Source organism: Hyperolius riggenbachi, chromosome 4 (assembly GCF_040937935.1).
Source record: "Hyperolius riggenbachi isolate aHypRig1 chromosome 4, aHypRig1.pri, whole genome shotgun sequence".
Classification (NCBI taxonomy): domain Eukaryota; kingdom Metazoa; phylum Chordata; class Amphibia; order Anura; family Hyperoliidae; genus Hyperolius; species Hyperolius riggenbachi.
In genome coordinates this window covers 397,793,067-397,812,070 of record NC_090649.1, presented here as the reverse complement: position 1 = coordinate 397,812,070, position 19,004 = coordinate 397,793,067, and the positions used below count along the sequence as shown (strand labels likewise).

General features: G+C 47.3%; 1 protein-coding gene across 1 annotated transcript in view; it reads left to right on the top strand.

The window, feature by feature from the left end:
- Positions 1-18,455, top strand: part of ACTN2 (actinin alpha 2) — a 108,250-nt gene extending 89,795 nt beyond the window's left edge. The window contains exons 18-21 of the mRNA XM_068232256.1: positions 1,495-1,641; positions 5,518-5,583; positions 6,331-6,489; positions 18,126-18,455. Of these exons, the coding sequence (XP_068088357.1) occupies positions 1,495-1,641; positions 5,518-5,583; positions 6,331-6,489; positions 18,126-18,284 (531 nt within the window). The 3' untranslated portion in view covers positions 18,285-18,455. The remainder of the gene's footprint in view (positions 1-1,494; positions 1,642-5,517; positions 5,584-6,330; positions 6,490-18,125) is intronic.
- The last annotated feature ends 549 nt before the right edge of the window (positions 18,456-19,004 follow it).

Sequence of the window (19,004 nt, the reverse complement as noted above, 5' to 3'; positions counted from 1 at the left end):
CCCGAGGGATGGGTTCCCGATCCCATCCAGGTAACATGCCTCGTACCTGTGTACAATGCTTTACTCTGAGTTTGTGTGCCATTCCCTGCCTATCCTACATAAAAGAGCTGATTGTCCAGACTTTCCTAAGATATCCCTAGTTCATGAGAGATAAGCATCAGGCCGGTAGTGCGACAGCTGCACCACACCGCCAAAAACAGGCCTTTGGGGAATACCGTGTTACTACGCGGTATTCCCCATCTGGCATCTGGCCAAGCAGGAAGTGACACGCTTACGGTCACTTCCTGCTTCAGGGTATGTGGAAGTGCACAAAAGCGTAATGTAAAAATATGGTTATTAAAAATCCCCTCGTCGCCAAAGACTAACATGACTTCCGGGCCGACGCAGATCACCTCTAGTCGCCGCAGAAGATGCACGGTAACGTAATTCTGGAGCCTATCAGATCGAGCACTTCCAGCGGACCACATTGTGACGTTAGGTAATGAGTTTTTCCCCATATGTTTGCATTGGAGTGTGGTAGCAGTGCGTTAATTTGATACAGCGCACCGCCCCAGTGTGAAAGACCCTCAGAATTTATCTCAAGCTCTTCGGACATCCCGCTCTGTAGCCAAAGACAAGCACAATTATGCAGTTGAAGCATGGATATTTGTGGGAAGATCATGTATAAAAAGATCTTTCTAAAGTCAGCATATCTGTCAGCTGATGCTTTTAATTGAGTTCATGTGAAGTTCTTTTAAGACCGTCTTCCAAATAAACTATCATATGCTAACTAGGCAAATACCACTTACTTGTTCCTCACATTTCAAAAATGTAAGCTTCAGCAGATATACTTTTCCACCACCACCCACAATCTCCCAGTGCTGTCACGTTGATAATCAATGCTGTGCTGTGACAATGCCAAGCAGGATCCTGAGGAATGCGAATATGAAGAGAAAAAAAAGCACTTGCACAAAATGCAGCAGGGGTGGATACTGCCACACTGGGCTTACCTGCAGCGTGCTCCAATGGTAGTCCACGATTTCAAACAGAAGAGAGGAAGGAGATGGGCACAGCTGCTAAAATACCCTTTATTGTGGCTGGGTTGACACAAAAAGCTTACAGCAGTGGGGAAAAGGACAAGTCTGACAGCTGTTTCGCAGGGACTATCCCTGCTTCATCAGAGACCTCTCTGATGAAGCAGGGATAGTCCCTGCGAAACAGCTGTCAGACTTGTCCTTTCCCCCACTGCTGTAAGCTTTTTGTGTCAACCCAGCCACAATAAAGGGTATTTTAGCAGCTGTGCCCATCTCCTTCCTCTCTTCTGTTTGAGGATCCTCTGGAGTACCCAGAAAAAGCTAGCAGCTCAGGGGTGTACATAGTGCTGATGAAGCATTTCCAGACTCCCAGGCACTACTCTTCTGTACAGGTTTATCAATGGTGAACTTTTGGATGTACTGTTTATGCAACAAGCTATTTCCAGTGATGTAACATAACTTGATGTTTGTGTTCATGCAGCACATCCGTGTGGGCTGGGAGCTCCTGCTTACCACGATTGCTCGGACCATCAATGAGATCGAAACTCAGATGCTCACAAGGGATGCTAAGGGCATTACACAGCAGCAGATTAATGAATTCCGCTCATCATTCAATCATTTCGACAAAGTAAGTGGGGAGGTTGGAAGCCTAGTTTTCTTAAATTAAGCCTTTAAATATTTTTTTTTCCTCAGCTTCATTGCTTTTTCGTGGAGAAACAAGATTTGCAGCAGGGGCATAACAAGAAGGGAGCAGCACCTGCAATCGCAGAGGGGCCCAGAGCTGTAGGAGGCCCCAACTACTAAGCTTTCCTTTCTCTATACCTTTCCTGACTTTACTTCAGATCTGGTGTTTTGTGGCTACACTTGTTATGGGTGTGAAGATCATGATGGCCACCCTTGTTTTATGACCCTTGTGAGATGGACCCCGAGGCCGTGAAGGGCACCAAGGGGAGGCAAGGGAAGGGGTGTAAACATTGGGTTGCTTCATCAAAGATCCACTGGAGGGCCCATGAATTGTAGTTACACCACTGATTTGCAGTCTAGTATTCTTGTGTAAAAAAATATTATAATTGTGGTATATTGCAGGTGGGACATTTCAAACTACCACCAATGCATTAAGTGTTGGTGATTGCTTTCCAGGGAAGAACAGAAAGCCCAAAAAACTGCACCTCAGAAAGAAAGTTTGCAAAAAATTATATACAGGATCTTTATTGAAACACTAGTAGGCCTAAGCCCATTACAATAACGGGCTCTAGGCGTCCCTAACAACCTCTCCGTCAATGCCGCATGTCAGCGCGCGCACTGAGCGCGCACACGCCCATCCCCCTGGCCCCGCCCTCCTCTTGCTCTAACGGCCGCCCCCGTCCCACACATGCACATTGCGAAAAAGCACGGACACAGGAGGAGGATGCAGGGACACAGGGGTTTTCTTAGGTAGGATGATCAAATGCTAATGGAATACCTTATGATAGTACAACACAAAAAAAAAAACATAAAATACTCCAATAAAAATCTTTGCCATGACACAATAACCTAGTATAATATTGCTGCCGACTTCAACATTCTGTCAGCATCAGAGGTTCAAAATGAAATTCACAGTGATATAAGGTGATAGTGCAATGTGTAAGTGCTGTAGTCAAATCATAATCAAAAAACAAGAAAATCAATGTGCAAAGCAAAATCTCAAACAATACAATTATATCTCAGTGCGTGCAAACCAAACCTGAATTATACACATGGAGCAGCCTATAAAGTGCATAAGGAAGGAAGACACAGCCCAGAGGGATAACCAGATGCAGAGCGGGCAAGGCGTGTAGGCAGAGATGGACGGGGGGCTCTCCGACAGACCACACTAGTTCCGCAGGAGTCACCCTGTTTTACCAAAAGAGGAGGAGCGGCCATTTTTTTATGTGCTTCTAATTGTACTGGACTATCATAACGTATTGCATTAGCATTTGATCACATCATAGTAGAAATCCTGTATATAATTTTTTTCAAACTTTAATTGAGTAGTGTTGTTTCTGTTCTCCCATGGTTATATACATGTTTCTAGCCCAAGCACACTTTTGATAAGACAGTGCAGAGCTGGGGCAAGGTCCTCCAGCACCCAAGGCCGAGACACAAAAGTGCGCACCTACATCCCTCCCACCCCAGCCGTCACCCACTGTTTGCTATTAGACTAAGAGACGCCCTAGGGCCCCCAACCCCCCCCCCCCCTCCCCCAACACCTTAATCTCTAGTTATCTGGCTTGCAGTCACTGCCATGTATCCCCTTTTCTTATTTCTCTCTGCTTCAAACGCAATAGGGGCGTCAGGCTTGTCTGGTCAATGACTATAGGTCAGAATGTATGCCCATATGACTGACCTATAGCCCAGCCCGTAACGCCTGTGGAAACTCCTACCTAATACAATACTACAATACACCCTGCAGGTAGATGTAGCATACAGACTGACAGATAGCAATCCACCAACAGATTCTGATAACTTAGCAATGCAATGGGCACAGTATTCACAAGTATATGTATATAGTCACCTGAGGCCTAGGAGATGAGGCAATCCAGACAATCAGTCAGATGACTGCAGAGACAGATGTTCCAGAGTGACAAGGCAGTCCAGATATACTTTCCAGAGATAGCGTAGTCAAGGGAAGCTGAGGTCGGTACAGGCAGGGTTCATGCAAGTCCGTGTCCAAGCAGAGGTCAATCCAGGCAGCCAGCAAGAGAAGTCCAGGTATCAGGCAGTAGTGGGCAACAGGAATCAATCAGAGGTTAGCGTGGTCAGGATACAAGCAATAGTCGGCAACAGGAATCAATCAGAGGTTAGCAAGGTCAGGATACAAGCAATAGTCGGCAACAGGAATCAATCAGAGGTTAGCAAGGTCAGGATACAAGCAGTAATCGGCAACAGGTATCAATCAGGAAGAGAGCGCATACCCAGCAACAAGCCACAGCTAATGCTATCACGGGCGATGACTGGGGGCGCTCTCTGAGTTTAAATACCAGGACTAACCAATCAACACAAAGCAGAATTGAAACAAAAACCAATCACTCAATAGCGTGTCAGTTAGTCAGCTGACACGCCAGCACATTTGAGTTAATGTTTACATCTGCGGAGCGCGTACTGGGTACGCGTCCTCCGCTTATCCAATAGGGTCTGAGCGCCGCTCTAGTGACGTCTTCAGATCTGGTGTTTTGTGGCTACACTTGTTATGGGTGTGAAGATCATGATGGCCACCCACATCTTAGCGCGATTGTGACTGCGTTCTATAGTGGAAAAGAGCCTTTAACGTTGTTGGGAGGTTAGGGTTAGCTGTCAGTTAGGGCCTCTTCACTTGGTGGGTCAAGTTAAGAGTAACTGATTGACAAGGGAGAAATAACATTAACACTGGTGAAAACTGCACTGAACATCCAAAGTGCCCAAGTATTTGGCAATCACATTGCTAATGCTTAGTGCCTTCTCCAAACTCAACATAATGGAATCTATATAGACTATAGATTGTTTTCTTAGTCCTGCTGTCATGGTCAGTGCAAAATACTTCACCGCTACTGCACAGGGAGAAAAAAAAGATATCACCTGGATCATTGGGAAAAATAAATGACAGTTCAAGCACAACCTTGCAACTAGTACAGATTGCCGCCACAAGGCTGGTAACTAGCCAACCCCACCATTGCCACATAACACCATCCCTTTGCTCACTCCACTGGCTACCGAAAAAATGGAGAATTACATTTAAGATTGACTTATTGACATTCATATCCTTGCGCAATCTGGGCCTTGTTGCAACTGCATCACACAGCCCACAATCTTAGTTCAAAAGGATGTAATACATTGGTCACCCCCAGAGTCCACTTCAAAACCATTGGAGACTGAGCCTTCTGTCATGCTACCCCTACACTTTGGAACTCCCTGCCACACCTAATAAGGACAGCTCCATCCCTGGAAGTTTTTAAGTCTAAACTGAAAAGCTACCAGTTTAGTCTGGCATTTATGAACACCTGACTATTTCCTCTGTAACACAGGGCAGCCTGCAACCTTGTCTTAAGTCTCTGAGACATAACTATGCGCTTTATATCCTATGGGAGAAAAGCGCTTTACAAATGTTATCAGATTGTATTGTGCAATTTCAGTAAATGTAAAAGGTACAATTAGTACCAATTTGTACAACTAGTATTCTCACAATACTGTTGGAAATAAATACTGCTAATCCTCTCCGAAAGGAGAAACATCTGAACAAATACCACTGAGTTGCTAAGCTACATCAGTAAAAGCTACTTTTAAGCACTCATTGAAAGGGGAATACACTACCACGCCAAAACTATTTATTTATTTATTTTATTGATAATAAGACTGTTCTGGCAACTAGAATGGTTTCATCAAAGAAACACTTCCAATGTATTCATCATGTTATATTTTTGGCAACTTTAAAAATCTAGAACTGTATCCTCAATGTATGCATTTCATTAAATACTTAATTTTATACTGAGAAAACCATTTCTCCCAACAGCGAAAGAATGGACTGATGGATCATGATGACTTCAGGGCTTGTCTCATCTCGATGGGCTACGACCTGGTAGGTGTCACATGAACCTGTAATGGTTAGATAAATCCTAAAAAATAATAATGTAGTGCTTTCTTCCATTTGATTTACCTATATCTAATGGTCTAAGCACCTGAAGTGGTCCTTTTTTGTGAAAAGTAAGAGTTAAAGGACAACTGTAGTAAGAGGGCTATTGAAGGCTGCCATATTTATATCCTTTTAAGTAATACCGGTTGCCTGGCGGTCCTGCCGATCCTCTGCCTCTAATACTTTTACCCATCGACCCTGAACAAGCATGCAGCATGGGCTCGTCAAAGAAAGACTGGCCACTATAATACTTAGTGCAAAAAATCTCTGTGTTGCAGATCTCTGTTGGCCAAGGGATTGGGTACCAATCTCTGCCAGGCGACAGAGGCAGCCTCTGTCTGACAACATGTCTGTTGCTATGGAGGGTGGGGCGGAGGGACAACAAGCATGTGTGATGGAGTGGCTTCCGGCGGGCGGTGGTGTGAACAATGCCGCATATTTATCGCCGTGCATCCCTGTACACTTGCTGGTCTGACATCCGATTCTCGCCTATGTCGGTCATTATCATGCGCCACAGCGGAGTTTAGACTAGCGTAGGTATGAGGCTTTAGTCCTGGTAAATCCCCTTTCTGTTGAGCAAAAAAGGAAAATCTGCTGTTAATGCTGTAAGCAGCAATAGTATGATATCAGTCACTTAATACCATGTACTGTTTTTACTTATAGTTTCACCTAACCATAGTTTATTGTTTAAAGGGAGAGGCAGAATTTGCCCGAATTATGGTCCTAGTTGATCCTAATGGAACAGGAACAGTTTCTTTCCAATCCTTCATTGACTTCATGACTCGTGAAACGGCTGAAACAGATTCTTCAGAACAAGTGATTGCTGCATTCAGGATTCTTGCAACTGATAAGGTTAGTTGAATGTTGTTTTTGGTATAATAATAATAATGATGATAATAATAATTGTGATAATAAATTGGCAAAAGCTTCTACTAATTATTTCTAGGGAGTTGTTATACTGAGTGGAGAAAACTGCAAACCTTCACAGTATTTATTTTTACTTTTTTAATTAGTGGAAAAAGGGTAAATGCCTTGTTACACAGTGAGCTGTGAGAAATTGAATAGAAAGATAAAAAAAAAAGCTGGCACGTCCTGACGGCATGTCACATGACGCCGCTCTTGCCATGGAGACCTGATGCTGGAAGCAGCGATTAGGTGAGAATATTCCCATTCACCCCGCTCGCAACTCTGCAGGGAAGGAGCCCGATGTACAGCGTATGCGGCTGTATCTGGCCCGCAGGCCATAGTTTGACCAGGACTGGTCTAGGGCCAATTTGAAGGGAAGCCTGTTAAACGGCAAAACCACCATCTATTTACATTGTACATTGCTGCGATCTAAGGCAGCGCTGTACTGGGGACAGCTATGTCACTCCGCTGTCTCCTGTGGGAGGCACAAAATCGATCATCTGTCATAGACAGCCGATCGCTGCCATTGGCTAGCGGGGGAAAGGAGGGAGGGGATAAGAAAAAATAAATTAAAAATACTAACATTTATTGCAAAAATAAATAAATAAATAATAAATAAATAAACAAACATCCCTGCAGCAATCAGAGCCCACCAACAGAAAGCACTGTTGGTGGGTAGAAAACGGGGGGGGGGGGGGGGGGGTAGAGGGGAGCATCACTTGTGTACTGAGTTGTTCGGCTCTGCTGCGAGCCTTTAAAGCTGCAGTGGCCTAAATTTAAAAAAATAGCCTGGTCACTAGGGGGTGTAAGCCTATGGTCCTGCAGAGGTTAAAAAGCATTTTATTGATAAGGTATGAAAATATCTCCTAGGAGAAATCTTAAGAGAAAAATGAATTGAGTCAGGGCAATAATGAAAAATCAGGATTCATTAAAGAAGACCCTGATGGGAAAGATTGAGGGCAAAAGAAGGAAGGGAATGGAAGAGAAGGAAATGGCAAGATGGTATCATGGAAGCAACAAACATGAACTTATGCTGGGGATACACGGTACGTTTCTGTACCGTGTATCGAGCAACTGATCTGGCCAGCTGATAATATTCAGCTGGTCCGATCAGGCTGCTCGACCCCTGCCCGCTCGATCCCCGGCAGGGACGAGCGGTAATCGATCCACGCGCATGGGGACGCGGCGGGAGTCGATCCGGCGGCTAATCGGATCGACCAGTGTATTCCCATCTTCAGACAAGCTTCAAAAGACAGCAGTGAATGAGGGGCAGCCATGCTGTAGTCCATGAAGTTGCAAATAGTTGGACATAACTGAATAGCAACTGAACAATAACAAATATTGCAACCAAGTGGTGGTTAATTTCTGACTAGGAGACTAATAGACTGCACAGTTGAACTGTTTGTACTGGCTCATCCTTTTCCACACACTTTCTAAAGAGAGCCCGAGCGGTTCGCTCGGGAAGAAGGAACGGAACAAGCTCAGGGATACTGTCCGATGACGTCATGTGAACAATAATAATACAGGATGATACTTTTCACGGGTCTGAGCCTGTTTCTTCAGGTCAATGAACATCAAAAGATGTGCATGTAATGGCTAGGAGCGCCCTTGGGACAATTTAACCAGCTTTTAAAGAATGCCTGAAGTAAGAGGGATATAGAGGCTGCCATGTTTATTTATGCCAGTTTGCTGGCTGTCCTTCTGATCAGATCTGAAGTTTGACTGGATTAGCCACATACTTGTTTCAATTGTGTAATTCAGGAAAGATCAGCAGGACTGCCAGGTTACTGGCAGTGGTGCTCAGCAGAGCTCGAATATTCGAGTAGCTCGAATATTCGAGCTCTTTTCCAGCTATTCGAGCTCGGTATTCGAGCTCCGAATAGCTGTAGCTATTCGAATGGGCTATTCGAGTACACTCGAATAGCCCATTCACTATTCGAGCTATTCGAGCAAAACGGCGCTATTCGAGCTCGGTACCGAGCTCGAATAGCGTCATAGCCCAGATTGATGTCCTTAGAGCCAATCAGAGGGCTCCCAGGCCCTCTGACGGCAGCCAATCACAGAGGGGGACCCTGGCCAGCCCCTACCCTATAAATAGCGGCCGCCATGTTAGGTTTCTCCGTGCTTGCCTGAGACTTGTACAGAGAGAGAGTTGCTCCTTTGTGCTTTGGCTTAGCAAGAGCTCTATTGTGGTCATTTACCTAGCGTTTTTGCTCACATACACCTCCTATACACACCTATATTGTTGTTAGTTAGTTACTGTACTAGGAGTCTAGGACACTCAGTCACTGTTCATAGGCTACTAGCTCCTGCGTGTGTGCACTCACTGTCTGTGTACACACACTACACACACTCTATTTCCTTCTGATAACTGATTGCTTATTGTAATTAGTTAGTTGTACTTACTGTTACTACTTACTCTTACTGTACTAGGAGTCTAGGACACTCAGTCACTGTTCATAGGCTACTAGCTCCTGCGTGTGTGCACTCACTGTCTGTGTACACACACTACACACACTCTATTTCCTTCTGATAACTGATTGCTTATTGTAATTAGTTAGTTGTACTTACTGTTACTACTTACTCTTACTGTACTAGGAGTCTAGGACACTCAGTCACTGTTCATAGGCTACTAGCTCCTGCGTGTGTGCACTCACTGTCTGTGTACACACACTACACACACTCTATTTCCTTCTGATAACTGATTGCTTATTGTAATTAGTTAGTTGTACTTACTGTTACTACTTACTCTTACTGTACTAGGAGTCTAGGACACTCAGTCACTGTTCATAGGCTACTAGCTCCTGCGTGTGTGCACTCACTGTCTGTGTACACACACTACACACACTCTATTTCCTTCTGATAACTGATTGCTTATTGTAATTAGTTAGTTGTACTTACTGTTACTACTTACTCTTACTGTACTAGGAGTCTAGGACACTCAGTCACTGTTCATAGGCTACTAGCTCCTGCGTGTGTGCACTCACTGTCTGTGTACACACACTACACACACTCTATTTGCTTCTGATAACTGATTGCTTATTGTAATTAGTTAGTTGTACTTACTGTTACTACTTACTCTTACTGTACTAGGAGTCTAGGACACTCAGTCACTGTTCATAGGCTACTAGCTCCTGCGTGTGTGCACTCACTGTCTGTGTACACACACTACACACACTCTATTTCCTTCTGATAACTGATTGCTTATTGTAATTAGTTAGTTGTACTTACTGTTACTACTTACTCTTACTGTACTAGGAGTCTAGGACACTCAGTCACTGTTCATAGGCTAATAGCTCCTGCGTGTGTGCACTCACTGTCTGTGTACACACACTACACACACTCTATTTCCTTCTGATAACTGATTGCTTATTGTAATTAGTTAGTTGTACTTACTGTTACTACTTACTCTTACTGTACTAGGAGTCTAGGACACTCAGTCACTGTTCATAGGCTACTAGCTCCTGCGTGTGTGCACTCACTGTCTGTGTACACACACTACACACAGTCACACACTCTATTTCCTTCTGATAACTGATTGCTTATTGTAATTAGTTAGTTGTACTTACTGTTACTACTTACTCTTACTGTACTAGGAGTCTAGGACACTCAGTCACTGTTCATAGGCTACTAGCTCCTGCGTGTGTGCACTCACTGTCTGTGTACACACACTACACACACTCTATTTCCTTCTGATTACTGATTGATTATTGTAATTAGTTAGTTGTACTTACTGACTGTTACTACTTACTTACTTACTGTACTAGGGACACTCACTCAGTCACTGTTCATAGGCTAGCTCCTGCGCGTGTTTGCGCGTGCGTGCACTCACTGTCTGTAGTGTACACACACTAAATTTACTTGTGATTACTACTGATTATTGTAACTGCTAGTTGTACTTCCTGACTGTTACTACTTACTTACTGTACTAGGGACACTCACTCAGTCACCTCACCCACCAACCCACTCCATTAAAGTACCCCACTTTTCACCCGCCCTTTTAAAAAAACTTTTGTCTATACGCCCAAAACATCGAAGATGTCTGGAAGTGGCAGCCAGCGCGGTTTGGGCAAGGGGAAGGGCAGCAAGGGAATCAGGAGGAGAGGGAGCAGCATTGTGGCAGGCCGCGGCCGCGCCACCATGCACAGTTCCGCAGCAGCAGCGTCAGTGGCTAACATTCCTCCCATAGCCACTGGCCGTGGACGCCTTGGGCGCCGCCCAGCAGGAGCATCTGCAACTCACGCTGCAGAGACACAGCAGCAGCAGCGTGTAGCACCTGCTCCGATTTTCCTCCAGCCGGGTCGGAAACGTCCCATTGAGGAAAAGCATGCAGACACTGTGGTGCAACTCATGACGGAGGATGAGCAGCCCGCCATCAGCTCTGCATCTGAGGCCTCCACCCTCACCACCACCACCACCACCCCTGTTCGCAGCAGCCGCCCAGCAGGGTCTGGGGAGGAGGCCAGTTCACCGTCACTCGCCGACCTGTCATTCAGCAGTCTTTTGACCCCAGGCATCATGAGTAAATTGTCTGCTGTTGTTGGCGATCTTGAGGAGGAGATGCTGATGGGCACTTTGGGGGATGAGGGATTGGACAGCAAGACTGTGGCGACAGTCAAGCAGCCCATCCATGCATCAGGAGAGGAGTTTGGGGGGTCATCATCCCAGCAGGACATGTTTCAGGAGGGGGAGGATGATGATGACCCGGTGACAGACAGAGACTGGGTGCCACCACCTCCAGGGGATGTCGTCCTCAGCAGCTCTGAGGAGGAGGATGCGCTTGTGGGCCTTGCAAGGAGGCGCATCATTGCAAGCATTGGCAGCAGTAGGCAGGTCCCACAGCCTGCTGGTGTCTCAGGCTCAGCAGCAGCAGCAGCAGCATCTGCCAGTACCACCACCAGCCGCACCCAAGCCCCCCCCCCAACCACCACAGGGAGACAGGCAGCAGCGCTTCCATGCCGTAGGGGGATGTTTCTGTCACCAATCTGGCGATATTTCACCATGCCCACTGTGTACAGCAAGTACGCCACTTGCAACCACTGTCAGCGGAAGTTGAGCAGAGGTGCAGACCCCTTAAAGTTCAGCACCAGCTCGCTCATCAACCACCTTGCTGCGAAACATTTCCACCAGCATGAGGAGTTCCAGAGGCTGAAGGCATCTGGTGCTGGCAGTGGCACCACACCCATCACTGCACAGCCTTCAGCAGCAGCAGCAGCAGCAGCAACAGCAGCCACCCGCCCTCCTGCTCCTCCAGCAGCACCAGCAGGAGTGCGGAAACGCACTGCTCCTCCCCCCTCTGCAACTCCTGCCGCCGACACTGAGGCCTGTTCTGGCAGCCAGTCCTCAGTGGCCTCCTCCGCTGTGTCTGCTGATTCCCGTGCCAGCAAAAGGCCACGCCAGAGCCTTTTGAGCGAGTCCTTCCAGGGGGTGGTTAGGGCTCTGCCTCCCAGCAGCCGTCGCGTGCGGCAGCTGAACGGCTTGCTGGCACGGGCCATGTGCTCCCAACTCCTGCCGTACACGCTCGTGCAGGAGGGGAGCGACATTCGTGCGCTGCTTGCTTGCGCAGCCCCAGACTGGCAGCTCCCCAGCAGACACTTTTTCTCCCGCAAGGCCATTCCTGCACTGCACCGCTTTGTGATGGCCAATGTGGAGCGAGGGCTGGAGCACGCGGTTGGTGAAAGGGTCCACGTCACCATGGACTCCTGGAGCAGCCGCTTCGGGACAGGCCGCTACCTGTCCTTCACTGTCCACTGGGTCAGCTTGGTGGAAGGGGGTGAGGATGGGAGAGCAGCAGCGGGCACAGCAGCAGCAGCAACACAGTGGGTGGTGCCACCCCGCAGGGTCAGGGGAACTGCAGCAGGTTCCTCCGATCCTCTGCCATCCTCCGGCACACCTGGCCAAACCCCCCGCCTCAGCAGCAGCGTGAAGGCCCGCCACTGCCAAGCGCTGCTGCACTTGGTCAGCCTTGGGAAGCTGACGGCAACCCATGTGTTGGACAAACTCCAGGAGCAGGAGAGGATTTGGCTGACCCCCAGAGGCCTCAGAGTCGGAGAGGTGGTGGCCGACAATGGGGCCAATCTGGTTGCCGCAATAGACAGGGGAAACCTGACCCACATCCCCTGTCTTGCCCACGTGCTGAACCTGGTGGTGCAGAAGTTCTTGCGCACCTACCAGGGGATGGGCCAACTGCTGGAAACGGCAAGGAACGTTGTGCGTCACTTCCGGCGCTCGGCTGCAGCCTGTGCGAGCCTGGAAGACGTGCAAAAGGAGCTGGATCTGCCACGCCATCGGCTGATCCTTGACGTTCCGACTCGCTGGAACTCCACCCTGGCGATGTTGGAGCGTCTGGTTGAACAGAAGCGCGCTGTCAAACAGTACCTTGCCCTGGCCACTGTTTCCACCGCTCAGAGAAGGGACAAGACCAGCAACATCCCGTCCATCGTCCCCGATGATGACTGGAGGCACATGCAGCAGGTGTGCTTAGTGCTGGCTCCCTTTCTGCAGGCCACTAACATGGTGAGCAGGGACCATGCTATGGTCTGCGAGTGGGTGCCCCTGGTTTGTCTGCTGAACAGGGCCCTCGATGCTTTGCTGGAACAGGGAGCGGCAGCCTTGGACCAGCAGGAGCGGCAAGCAGCTGCACAGTCCACCTCTGAGGGGGAGGAGGAGGAGGACTTGGTGGAGGTCCCTGACCTTGCTGCTGATGAGGGGGAGCAGCACAGTGCAGCTGAGTTGGTGCGGGGGTGGAGAGAGGATGAGGCTGACGAGGCAGAGGAGGAGGATGAGGACAGCAGCACTGCCGTCGATGTGCCAGCAGACGTGGCCCGCCTCTTCCCAATGGCAGCGCACATGCTGACGTGCCTGCGCAGAGACCCCAGGGTGATCCAGATGAAGCAGAGGGAGGACATCTGGATCAGCATGATGTTGGACCCACGCCTCAAGGGGAAGTTGAGCCAGTTCCTGCCGCCTGCAGGAGGAGACCCAGCGCAACAAATAAGGAGCTTGCAGCAGGCCCTTGTTGAGCGCTTGGAGGAAGCCTTCCCCCAGCCTTCCACCCCCACTGTCCAGCAGCCAGCACAGAGGCAGCAGCAGGTGCCTGCATCCAGCAGCAAGCGCCCCACAGACCTGCTGTCTCTCAGCCACGAGCTCTACAGGACTGTAGAGGCTCCGGCAGCAGTGACTAGAGAGGAGGTGCATGCAGCAGCATCCTCCACCGGTCACAGCCAGCGCCTGACCCGCATGGTGGCTGACTACATGGGGTCCTACAGCGGGCTTGACAGCGATGCCCCTGTTGATCCCATGGAGTATTGGGTCAAGCGCCTGGAGATCTGGAGCGAGCTGGCACAGTACGCCCTGGAAGTGCTGTCCTGCCCCCCTTCCAGCGTGCTGTCCGAGTGCTGCTTCAGTGCAGCTGGTGGTGTGGTCACCGAGAAACGCTCACGTCTGTCTCACAAGTCTGTGGACAGACTGACGTTTCTCAAGATGAACCAGGCGTGGGTGGAAGGCGAGTTCCTGGCCCCTGTTGTCGGCGAGAGGGGGACATGAACTGGCTAAGAACCATCGTTAATGTGCCTTACCACCCTTTACCACCTCCTGGCTCCTGCTCACTAAGCCAGCCTGGTTCACTTTGACTATTACGTCGCCTGCAGCCACACATTTTACACCTACAGTGGGCTGCTGTGTACTGCCCTTCTGCTGTCTGTCTGTGTTTCCCACTGCCAGGGTACACAGATTTACCTTCTGCTGCCACTCTGCCACCAGCTATTACGTCAAAAAATAGCTATATCTGTGTAATTGGTTGTAAAACCAAAACTACAAAACCATTACAAAAAAAAAGGTTTAATTTTTCTGAGGTGCCCGGGTTGAAAACTGTGTTGTCCCAGTTGTGTATTGGACACGATGTGGGCTGCACGACCGCTGTCTGGGACCTCCTGTTGTGTTCATTTACGGCCTGGTATCACCGCTAGGTACCAGGGCTATTATGTCACGCTGCCTGCCTGCTGCCACACTCACACTACTCCTCCATTCCTCCTGCTGCTGCTGTCTGTCTGTGTTTCCCACTGCCAGGGTACACAGAATTACCTTCTGCTGCCAGTCTGCCACCAGCTATTACGTCAAACAATAGCTGCACACATAATTACTCCTCCATTCCTCCTGCTGCTGCTGCTGCTGTCTGTCTGTGTTTCCCACTGCCAGGGTACACAGATTTACCTTCTGCTGCCACTCTGCCACCAGCTATTACGTCAAAAAATAGCTATATCTGTGTAATTTGTTGTCAAAACAAAACAAAAACAAACAAACAAAAAAAAAGGTTTAATTTTTCTGAGGTGCCCGGGTTGAAAACTGTGTTGTCCCAGTTGTGTATTGGACACAATGTGGGCTGCACGACCGCTGTCTGGGACCTCCTGCCTGCTGTGTTTATTTACAGCCCTGGTATCACCGCTAGGTACCAGGGCTATTATGTCACGCTGCCTGCCTCATTGACTGCCTGCTGCCACACACTCATCCTCCTCCTCCTGCTGCTGAATTTACCTCCTGCTGTCTGTGTGTTTCCACTGCCAGGGAGCACATACAATGGCGCTTCCAACATGCGTGCGCCACCAGCTATTTGTTACGCTCAAAAATAGCTGCATTTCTTTTAAAAAAAAAATTTGAAAAGAGAAATAAGTGAAGAAGAAGACGATATAGAAGAAGATGAAGAAGATGAAGAAGAAGAAGATGAAGAAGAAGAAGAAGAAGAAGGAGAAGAAGAAGAAGAAGAAGAAGGAGAAGAAGATGAAGATGAAGAAGATGAAGATGAAGAAGATGAAGAAGATGAAGAAGATGAAGAAGAAGAAGATGAAGAAGAAGAAGATGAAGATGAAGAAGATGAAGATGAAGAAGATGAAGATGAAGAAGATGAAGAAGAAGAAGATGATGAAGAAGAAGATGAAGAAGAAGAAGATGAAGATGAAGAAGATGAAGAAGAAGATGAAGAAGATGAAGAAGATGAAGAAGAAGATGAAGAAGATGAAGAAGAAGAAGAAGATGAAGAAGATGAAGAAGAAGATGAAGAAGAAGATGAAGAAGATGAAGAAGATGAAGAAGAAGATGAAGAAGATGAAGAAGATGAAGAAAAAGAAGATGAAGAAGAAGAAGATGATGATGAAGAAGATGAAGAAGAAGAAGAAGACAATATAAAAGAAGAAGAAGATATAGAAGAAGAAGATATAGAAGAAGAAGAAGAAGAAGATATAGAAGATAAAGAAGAAGAAGAAGAAGTATATACAGTACTGAACAAATTTCTGGACACAACTTCTCTTTTTAACTTTTTTTTTTTAAAGGAACATCCCCACATAATCACTTGCTGTTGTTACTTGGAAAAAAAGAGGTTTCTTGCATCATTCACCCTCAAAACAAGTGTTGGAAGCTATTTAAGGCCATTTCGAATAGTCAGCTCGAATAATGAGCTCGAATACCGACTCGAATAGTGAGCTCGAATTCCGAGGTCGAATCGAATAGTAAAAATTATTCGACTCGAATATTCGACTGACCTCGAATAATTTACTATTCGAATTCGACCTAACTCGAATTTTGAAAAGGGGTATTTGAGCACCACTGGTTACTGGTATTGTTTAACTACCTGCCAACTGCTCCACGCCAATTGGAGTGAGCGTGGCAGCAGCCCCAGGACCACTCCATGCGTGAATGGCTTTCAATGGGGCTAGTAGGAGATGCAAGTGGATCTCTGCTTGGAAGGCGGAGCCTTCAGTCTCCCAGCGGCAGTCGGCGCTGGGAGACTGTTAGAAGGCAAAACCGCCGTCTAATAACCCTGTACAGCGCTGCGATCTAAGGCAGCAGTGTACTGGGGACAGGGGTGTGACACGGCTGTCCCCTCTGTAGGCAGGGTAGTGATCGGCTGTCATAGGCTGAAGCCGATGACAGCCGATCATGCTGATTGGCTGACGGGGGGAGGGAGGGGGGAATATAAAATAAATTTAAAAAATAGGTAAATTTATTCAAAAATTAATAAAACAAATATTTATAAAAAAAACAAACAACTGGGGAGCGATCAGACCCCACCAACAGAGAGCCCTGTTGGGAGAAAAGGAAGGGGGAATCACTTGTGTGGGAATCACTTGTGCGGCCCTGCAGCTAGGCCTTAAAGCTGCAGTGGCCCAATTAGTAAAAAATGGCCTGGTCACTAGGGGGGTTTAACACTGCGGTCCTCAAGTGGTTAAATGGAAATAAACATGGCAGCCTACATACAGTATACTTCTCAGTTCAAATGTCCTTTAATTAATAAATCTTCTGTAGGGTGCCTACTCCATCCTAACCCTTTAAAGGGAACCTTAACTGAACGGGGGGTATAGAGTTTTACTTACCTGGGGCTATTACCAGCCCCCTGCAGCAGTCCTGTGCCCTCGGCGCCGCTCTGGAATCCTCTGGTCCCCCGCTGTCACTTAGTTTCGTTTTTGACGACTCACCAGTCGCCGGCTGCCATGCGTATTATTGGACGCATTCACCAATGCAATTAGCGCTATTGCGGACCGCAACGCGTACAAAAATACGCGTTGAGCATATCTAGCGCTAATTGCATTGGTGAATGCGTCCAATAATACGCATGGCGGCCGGCGACTGGTGAGTCGTCAAAAACAAAACTAAGTGACAGCGGGTGACCAGAGGATTCCAGAGCGGCGCCGAGGGCACAGGACTGCTGCAGGGGGCTGGCAATAGCCCCAGGTAAGTAAAACTCTATACCCCCCATTCAGTTAAGGTTCCCTTTAAAGAGGAACTCCAGTGAAAATAATGTAATAAAAAAAGTGCTTCATTTTTACAATAATTATGTATAAATGATTTAGTCAGTGTTTGCTCATTGTAAAATCTTTCCTCTCCCTGATTCACTTTCTGACATTTATTACATGGTGACATTGTTACTGTGGGCAGGTTATTTAACTGTTTCTAGCTGTTAGACAGCTGAAAACAGCCATTTCCTGTCTGTGAACATTGTTACATTGTGGCAGTTTGCCAGGAGTACCGCAGTATTCAGAGCCTCTTGTAGGAGGGGTTTTAGCACAAAATTAGTCACACAGCGCCCCCTGATGGTCTGTTTGTGAAAATCATTCTATTTCTCATGTAAAAGGGGGTATCAGCTACTGATTGGGATAAAGTTCAATTCTTGGTTGGAGTTTCTCTTTAAATAAGCATCATCTAAATCAGGTGTGTCAAACTCAAAAATAAAATGGGCCGGAATTGAACACTGGGACCAAGTCGTGAGCCAACCTCCCTCTCTTATTAAGTTTCCTGGTGTCTAATGCCTTTTCTCCCTCCCCTATACAGTTCCCTTGTGTCCAGTGACCCCCTCCCCATATGGCTTCCCTAATGATTAAGGGCTTTATCTTCAATGTAGGTCTAGAGTGGACCAAACATAATGCAAAGTGGGAAACCACTTGGGGGCCAAATTCGATGGCTCCGTGGGCCTGAGTTGACATGTATGCTCTAGATCTAATAGAGTCACTTTACACCAGATGTAGTTTTACCACTGTAGAAATATGTTTGTGTGTTCTCCTGCTCCAATATTCTATCCTCTTCTTTCCTTTCAGCTCTACATATTGCCAGAGGAACTTCGCAGAGAACTTCCCCCAGAACAAGCCCAGTACTGTATTTCCAAGATGCCTCCTTACACTGGGCGTGGTTCAGTTCCTGGAGCCCTGGATTATTCCTGCTTCTCATCTGCTTTGTATGGAGAAAGCGATTTGTAGTTTGTTCTGGAAAATGCTCAATTCACTGCATAGAACGCCAAAAGTTTCCTCGCAGGCCTTGTCAGGCTTACAGCCAAATACAGCGTGCTTTTAAAATATACATACTAAAAATTCAGTGTGACATATTTTGCCATACAATCTGATTAAAGAGAAACTTTATTAAGCTAAAAAGTGTTATTTTTTTATTTAAACTAAATATGGGAGTTATAATAGAGATGATCATAATATTGGCTATGTAATAAAGGGAACCTGAGATGAGAGGGATATGGATGCTGACATTTATTTCTTGTTAAACAATGCAAGTTGCCTGGCTTCCCTGTGGATCCTCTCTGCATCTCATACTTTTAGTCACAGACCCTGAACTAGCATGCAGATCTAGTGCTCTGAATGGATTAACCACATGCCCTTTCACACTGGGGAGGTGCACTGCGGCATTTTTACCACAGCCTACCGCAGGCCAATGAAAGTCTATAGGGCCTTCCATACCAAAGTGGTGAGGCACGATGCGACGTGAGATGATTTTGCTGAATCTGGGACGCGAGGGCAAAGCTACATTACCTTGTGGTTCTGCAGCAGACCGAAAGTTATGTAAGTCTATGGCGACGCATGTTTAAAAATGCCCGCCACAAGCTTACGCATCACACTTGGACGGAAGCAGATTTTAGCAATACGATTCCGCACAAGTGATCTTCAGCCACAGGAAGTGAGTGTCACTTCCTG